This window comes from Apodemus sylvaticus, chromosome 11 (genome assembly GCF_947179515.1).
Source record: "Apodemus sylvaticus chromosome 11, mApoSyl1.1, whole genome shotgun sequence".
Taxonomy (NCBI): Eukaryota; Metazoa; Chordata; class Mammalia; order Rodentia; family Muridae; genus Apodemus; species Apodemus sylvaticus.
Window position 1 is genome coordinate 9978939 of NC_067482.1, and position 7972 is coordinate 9986910.

Genomic DNA, 7972 nt, shown 5'->3' on the forward strand with positions numbered 1-7972 from the left:
ATGCCAAGTACTCTAGAGAACAGGGCAAGCAGGGAGAGGAGAACGAAATTTGTCACAGTTTGCTACAGTAGGCACTGTCCCCACAGTGCCAACTTCCAGACTGCTGTCGGGATCATGGGGAGCGCCTCCACTACTCACTGCTTGGTGCCTAGACTGCAGTCTGTTTGAATACAGCATGGGCTGGCTGGTTTGTGTGTCAACCTGACACAGGCTGGAGTTATCACAGAGAAAGGAGCCTCCCCTGAGGAAGTGCCTCCATGAGATCCAGCTGTAAGGCATTTTCTCAATTAGTGATCAAAGGTGGGAGGACCCATTGTAGGTGGTGCCATCCCTGGGCTGGTAGTCCTGGGTTCTATAAGAGAGCAGGCTGAGCAAGCCAGGGGAAGCAAGCCAGTAAGAAACATCCCTCCATGGCCTCTGCATCAGCTCCTGCCTCCTGACTTGCTTGAGTTCCAGTCCTGACTTCCTTTAGTGATGAACAGCTGTGTGGAAGTGTAAACTGAATAAACCCTTTTCTCCCAGCTTGCTTCTTGGGGATCTTCATAATGTTTGTGTAGGAATAGAAACCCTGACTAAGACACAGAGTCTCCAAATGGTTATCAGGCAACAGACCTGGTATCCTGTTTTAATAATCCAATTTTATATTAAATTGGATGTACATGAGAATGAGAATTTCAAGAAACAGGTCACACGAATAAAACGTGACACCCAGGATGGCCCCAACTCCCCACGCTTCTGCCTTCTTCCTTCCAGTGCTGGGTTCCAGGCAGAAGTGGCCATATCTGGTTTATGTTTCAAGATCTTGGAAGAATCTGCTGAAAAAGAATGGGCACTTCCACTACCTCCTTCAGAGTGTGGTTGTTAAGACTCTTGACACCCGATGTGAAATGAAGAGAAGTTTTAAGTTTATGCTTAGAATATTACTAATAACACCTGGAGGCTATTTTTAACATTTAAGAATGCAAATACTTGCTTGGTATCTAGAACATATATTAACTGACAAAAGCATGTTCAAGTCTCCCCCGTGCACATGCTACAACAGGAGAAGTATGCATTCCTAGATTTGTTATATAAAAAATTCCTAAAGAAGCAGTCTTTGTAGAAAAAAAGAAAAAGAAAAGGAAATTATAAGCCCACACCTTGTTCCAAGTGCTCGCCTATCTATAGGGGGAGAGCAGTGTGTAGAAAAACAGGAATGAAGATTAGACCTGGAAGGAAACTTGCTCTGGGTTTCATTTTGGAAGCACATGTTGTTTTGTATAAGTACAGATGCTATTCAGCAAAGCTTTTAAAGAAATTAAACAAAAGGAGAAAGATGACTTTGTATCAAGTGACCCAAACAAAGATAATGGTGGCTGGTTACTGTTAGGAAGGGAGAGGCAGAGATTTGCTGATTGACTGGATTGGATACAGGAGAGGCAGAGTGAAAGGCCCTGAGGGTTGCAGGCACTAGGATGGATGGCTGCTAACATCTCAGATGTAACAAGGTATTAAATACCACCAGGCACCAAAGTCTTGCAGAAGACTGGGCCTCTGGACCTGGCTGCCTGGGGCGGGATCTGTGTTTGAGTAGCCAGCAAACCTAGGCAGTGAGGAAGCATACATTCTTTAACAACAATCTGTCTGGAAAGGGACGCAAGGACAATGTGCAGTTTGAAGAACTGTAAAAGGACTGAGGCTGGAAACCGCAGGTCTGCTCTGTTACTGACAGGACCTTCAGGTACCGAGGCAGGGAGGAAGCAGGAAGGCAGCAGACACAGGCTGGCATGGCTGGCGGCTGGCAGACTACTATTGGGAGAAGTCCCTTATAATACTTCAAAAACTATAGGCTTTTTATTTTGTTTAACATAAATTTTGTTAAGTTTCCCAAGGTGGTCTGTAACTCCCGAGTAGCTGGGACCACATGGGCCACTTGGCCTGGATTTGTTCTTTGTAACTATGTTGTTGTTGTTTTTGACAAGTTAAACTCCTTTTTATAAGAAAGAAGAAAAGGAGGAGGGGAGAAAGAGAAAGAGAAAGAGAAAGAAAGAAAGAAAGAAAGAAAGGAAGGAAGGAAGGAAGGAAGGAAGGAAGGAAGAAAGAAAGGAAGAAAGACAGACAGACTAGCCAAACATGGTGACCCACACTGGTAATCTCAGCACTTGGAAGGTTTAGGCAAGAGGATTGTAATGAGTTCAAGGCTAGCCTGGGCTACCCTGTCTCAAACAATAACAATAACAACAGGCACACACCCTAAAATAACAAATGCTCTTGATTTACCCACCTGTTTCTTTAGCAATGTTTTAAGACTGGTTTAGACTATATGAAATATCCCAAGAAAAATTTAACAGCAATGACTAATATATATTTTAAAATAGAAGTTTTCTTTTCTCTCTTTCCATCCCTCCCTCCCCCCCTCTCTCTCTTGTTCAATAAATGAATTTTTTTAGTTATACCAAAAGCCATGGAGAATGACAGAGTATTCTTTTGGCCCCACAGCCCAGCAAGGACATTTTGGGTACAGTGATGTCCATGTCCCCTTCCCAGTGGCATGACCCTCCCTTCCCTTTGCACAGGTAGCCATCGTCCTGAACTTGGCAAGCATGCTTTCACACTTTCTCATACAGACGTCTCCCTTCCCGGAGGCTGGCCAACAGTGTGTGCAGTGCCTGTAACTCTCCTCAGGTCGTCATTAGACTCATTAGCTGGAAGGTGATTAAGATTAAGGCAAGCGCCTTACCTTCCTATTTGAATTATGGTGGTTGGTTCAGCTTTCAGAAGCGCTTGTCTAAGCACCTTTGCAGCGGCTTCCTAGGAGAAAAGAAAAGTGTTTATTTTGGAGAAGATTTCAGCATCTCCTTAATGTTCTCCTAAAATTACCAATTTCTGATTAGCTTACTAAGGAAATCCCTTTCCCCAGGAGAATTAGGTGTTGTGACTCACGTGTGACAGGAGGTGAGATGCCATAAAATGCTTGTATGAATGAAAGGAAAAAAGATTACATATATGCACATGTAAATATGCAAATATAGGCTGCATTAGATAATCTTATCTTTACAGTCAGACATCGCGTACGGCTTTAAGGCTGGGAAGCAGTAGCTAATCAAGTATCTTTTCTTTTTCTTCCACCCTGGGCTGAGGATCAAATGATGGGCCTAGGCACGTGCTCTGCCATTGCGCTAAACTCCCCAAACTCTCAAGTGACTTTCTGCTGTCAGCTATCTGATAAAACTGTATGTAAAATGTTTTGGGGGCTGGAGAGATGGCTCAACTGTCAAGAGTATGCATGTAACCACAAGGACCTGCGTTCAGATCCTAACACTCCTGTAAGAAGCCAGGAATGACCCTGGGTATGCTCATATGGGGGTGGGAGGAGGAAACGTGGAAAAAAGGGGGGGGAAGAGGGATCCCTACAGCTTGCTGACTGCCAGCCTGGCTGAAACTCCACACAAACTCCAGGCTCGGGAGAGGCCTTACCTCACAAAGAATGATGTGCAGTGGCAGGATACTGGATACTTTCCTCTGGCCTTCAAGTGTACACACACACACACACACACACACACACACACACACACACATGCTCCGACACAGACACACACAGACACACACAGACACACACAGACACACACACACACACACACACACACACGCTCCGACACACACACTTTAAGTTGCATGTGTATATGAACACTCTAGGTGTCTCACTCCCACCTCTGCACAGGCATGCTACAGTACAGATGTTCTCAACTGTGTGTGTGTGTGTGTGTGTGGCTTTCACTTGCATTATGGGGGTGTGAACTCAGGCCCTCGTATGCACATAGCAAGTGCTTTTATCCACTGGGACATCTCATTGACTCCAGAGTGTGGATAAATAAACTGTTAATGGATTAAGAGCACACATGTTCTATTCTCTGAATACATTTAGCAAATTGCTATCCATGATCACTCCCTCAATGCCTGAACCGCCCTCTCTGTAGGTATCTGTGGGGTGCATTCTGTCACTTGGGTGGAGCTCAGAGGAATTGGTTCTCATCTTCTACCTTTAGGGATATTCCAGGTTCCAGGGTTCTAACTCAGGCCATTAGGCTTAGCAGCCGTGTCATCTCACACTGAGCCATCTCACCAATCCTACTCATCTCTCATTAAGATACTAATATTTGCCAAGAACTCTTGTACCTGCCTATTCCTTATGAAGGCGATTCCTTGGGGAAAAATGTAAGATGCTATAATTATGCAGAATACTTTATTGTCCATTAAGTGGAATCACATTATTTTGCTTTAAAAGCATGAAAGTTACCTAAGACACCACAGATAGCCACACTCCTAATTAACTTTTTCATTTTTTACAAACTAACACTTAAAATAGAAACTTTTATGGACAAGTAAAGCCTACAAATGGTAGAAAGTAATTGCTGCTGCCTGAAATGTCAAGGAGACATTTTCTAGGACAGACTTTCCTAAGACACTTGAAAATTAAAGGGATACAACATTTCTGTTGCTTCACTATTAGTAATAACACACCTTTACAGCTTCCCCCAAGTCTTTCTTTTGATAATATAAATTATTATATCACTGCAAGATGAAAGAAAATGACAGCCAGAGACTGCGTGTGTGACAAAGTAGCTCGTGTGTTTCTGAATTCATATGCTGCAAATCCACTGGCTTATCTGGGGGCTTCGGGGAGAAGGAAGACAGTGAGCAGGGGACTTCTAGAATTCAGGCTAACCTTGGAGTCCTGGAACACAGCTGATGGGCTCTTGTGATTAAGTTTGGTACTAATTTTTTTCAAATAAAAACTCTCTCTCTCTCTCTCTCTCTCTCTCTCTCTCTCTCTCTCTCTCGTGTGTGTGTGTGTGTGTGTGTGTGTGTGAAAGAGAGAGAGAGAGAGAGAGAGAGAGAGAGAGAGAGAGAGAGAGAGAAAGAGAGACAGACAGACAGACAGACAGAATGAGTGAGTGTCTTTGGCACTGTGGGAAGCCATGATACCCTTTCTAATCTAGTCCCTTACTGGTCCCCTACTGGAACTATATTCTTTGTGCTCTGTAGTTGGCATTTTGCACAGCAAAATCCAACTCCTGGGTCACAGATTGCTGTGTGTTTCGAGAGTGAGGCCATCTGACCACTGATAACCTGTGACCTCTCTTAATAAAGTGTATTGGGAACTTACAGTATGTTATGCTTTCTTTGCATTGGGCTAGGAAGGAACACAGAGTTGAAACATTCCCTTTCCTGAAATTTGATGGCAGAGACAGGAAAAAGAAGATTCCAGTTCATCTGGGTTAAGTCATTTGGTGGAGAGATGCCAGTTAGCCTAGGCATAGAGACAAGGAAAACGTGAGAAAGTCTCAAAGTACTGATGAGATTACACTGCCCCAATGCGAAGAAAAGTGGTTTCCAGGCAGAGGCCCAGGAAGTACTGAGGTGACCTCGTGAAGTCCAGGTTAGCAGAGGGCAGGCCCAACTGCAGCACAGAAGGAGAGGGCTGTGGGAACATCCATGCGCGCTGTGAGGGAGGGCCTGACTGCCAACTGGAGCAGTACCTGCTTCACTCTGAATGCTGTCAGAGGCCACCCAACACGGGAGCGGGAGAAGGGTGCTGTAGACATTTTGGGTGAGGGTCACTTGAGCAGCAGTGTGGAAGCAGCCTTGGAGGAAGACAGGTCAGGGGCCCTTCCGTAAGCTTGGTGAGAAGAAATTAGGGCTGGAATGAATATATGGTTCAGGAAGAGAGATGGGTCTCAGGTGATTCAGGAGACAGAGCACGCAGGTGATGGAGGAGCCTGTGTGCAAGGGAGAGGAGGGTGACAGTTCCAGAGGGAACTCAGGCCTGGAGGCACGTGAAGAAACGCTGGTGGAGGGGGTTTAGTTTTGTTTGGGTGTCTGTGTCAGGCCCTGTAGCTCTGAAGGGAAGGTAGCTTTGGAACGATGCCACAGGAGGGGGTGTCTGTGGCCAGCTACGGACTGCAGCAAGAATCCCAGGGTGTAAGGGACTGACAAAGAGAAGACCGTCAGAACGAGGTTGACCTGCATTCTCGCACCTCCATGCTCCCCACCCCGTCCCCTCAGAGAAGAAGCTGTCCCTCTGACCGAGGCTCACACCTCCCTAGCGGGCAGCTTGGGTCCTTCAGGTCTTGCTCATAGGCGTGCCCACCTGTTTTACATTCTTTCCAGAAGAGCAACCTGTTTAGGGATGTGTCCACATATTAACAAATGAGGGCCTGCTCTGGGCCACGCCTCTACCAGAGCCCAGCCTTCCTCATTTCCTTTATTAGGCTCAGAGAGAACACTGCTTCTTTTTACTGTCCTCAGACCCTCATGTCCCGCTCGGTTGGCCCAAGGCAAATCTGGCTTCTGCCTCTTCTATGACTTCTTCCAAAGGTCTCACAGTGTGACCGACAGTCACAGTCCTATTGTCTAGCCTAGCTCTCTTCACTCTTAAGCAGGGTTCTCGTCTCCTCTCTTCTCTCTCTCTCTCTCTTTCTCTCTCTCTCCTGTACACTTCCTGGGCAACCTTACACACTTCTATTTCAGCTGCCACAGCCAGCCTCTTGGATACTAGACACACTCATGATCTACTGGGCAGATTTTGGCTTTCAGCAATAAGGCAGAAAAATAAACATTGAAAATGCACTAACATTTTAACAATCAATACAATTTAGTATGTTTCAAACTGCAATGAACCGTTCCTTCTGCATTCCCTCCAAGTCCCCTATATCCTATCCTTCTCTATGCAGTCTCTTCTCTTTAATGCCACCAAGGAAAATCTGTGAGAATCGTCCTATGCACAGTTACGCCCAGCACTTCATATACTCAGCCAGGCATCAGTGCTGGAGGGCATTTACTAAGTTTCTCTGAATCTGCTGCTTTTACCCCTGACCATGGCTGCTTTAGCTCAGAGTCTTAGGATTTATTTATAAACTATAATCAAATCACCCTACTCAGTTGTTTCTCTTTCAATTTACCCTTTTCATTGTAACCAAGTAATCATTGTTTGTACTTTCATTTGTATACCGTGAATTGCTCCTCAGTTTTCTAGGACACACATACACACACCTCTGCCCAATTTTCTGGCTTCATCTCCAGCCTATACATAGAGATTCTGTGCCTTAGTCACAGTGAGGTTCTTCAGAATCTCCAAATACCATGTTGTTCTCTCCGTCATGTCTACGTCCCCTTTCCTGTGCTAAGCTAGTAGTAGTTTCTCTGTACAGGAGTATTACAGCCTATCTTCAGCAAAACACTTTTTACTCTCGGGGACAACTGTATGGATCTAAGGTCCAGATAGAATATTAGATGGCGTCTGACAATTTTTAGGTGTGTGTGTATGTGTGTGTGTGGTGTGTGTGTATGTGTGCCGGGGACTGAACTCACGGCCTCCCACATTCTGGGCAAGTGCTCTAACATTGCGCTAACCCTTGTGTCCTCACTTTTTTGAGACTGGGTCTATGTGGTCCACTCTGACCTCAAATTCATGGTCCTCCCACCCTGAGTACTGAGAAGCCAAGCTGCGCTGTCAGGCGGCCCTCACTTTCTGAGACCGAGATAGTTTTGAGACCTTTACACGTTCACTAAGTGTGTGCTGAACTGCAGGTCATTTCCGGGCGGAGAAAGTCTTGTAAAAGGACTATCAACTGGGAGATGGCTATACATCTCCGCCAGACGCCCGCGTGCAGTACCAGCCCCAACCCCTGGGCGGCGCAGGCGCAGCTCCCGCCTCGGAGTCGGCGCTTCAGGAGGGGGCGGGGCCTGCCGGCCCACGAGTCCTCCGAGGTCGCTCCGCGTCCTATGGTGAGGCCCGGCGGGCGCCGGCCTCGAGGAACCGAACCCTCAGACGCCGAAGCGCCACCCGCAGGTACCTGATAGGAGCCGCCGGTCAAGGCCAGCTCCGCCAGGACCGCTCGGCCATTAGCAACGCAGCTGTAGGTGATCGTCATAGCCGGCCGGCCAGTGGGAGAAGCGGATCGCCTCCTAACTGCCCGCCACTCGGACCGCC

At 46.6% G+C, this 7972-nt stretch overlaps 1 protein-coding gene across 1 annotated transcript in view; it reads right to left on the reverse strand.

The window, feature by feature from the left end:
• The window catches only part of LOC127696517 (uncharacterized), a 41470-nt gene extending 33498 nt beyond the window's left edge, over positions 1-7972 (reverse strand). Inside the window, exons 1-2 of the mRNA XM_052199322.1 lie at positions 7836-7972; positions 2720-2790 (exon numbers count right to left, since the gene is read on the reverse strand). Coding sequence (XP_052055282.1) covers positions 2720-2790; positions 7836-7913 — 149 coding nt within the window. The 5' untranslated portion in view covers positions 7914-7972. The remainder of the gene's footprint in view (positions 1-2719; positions 2791-7835) is intronic.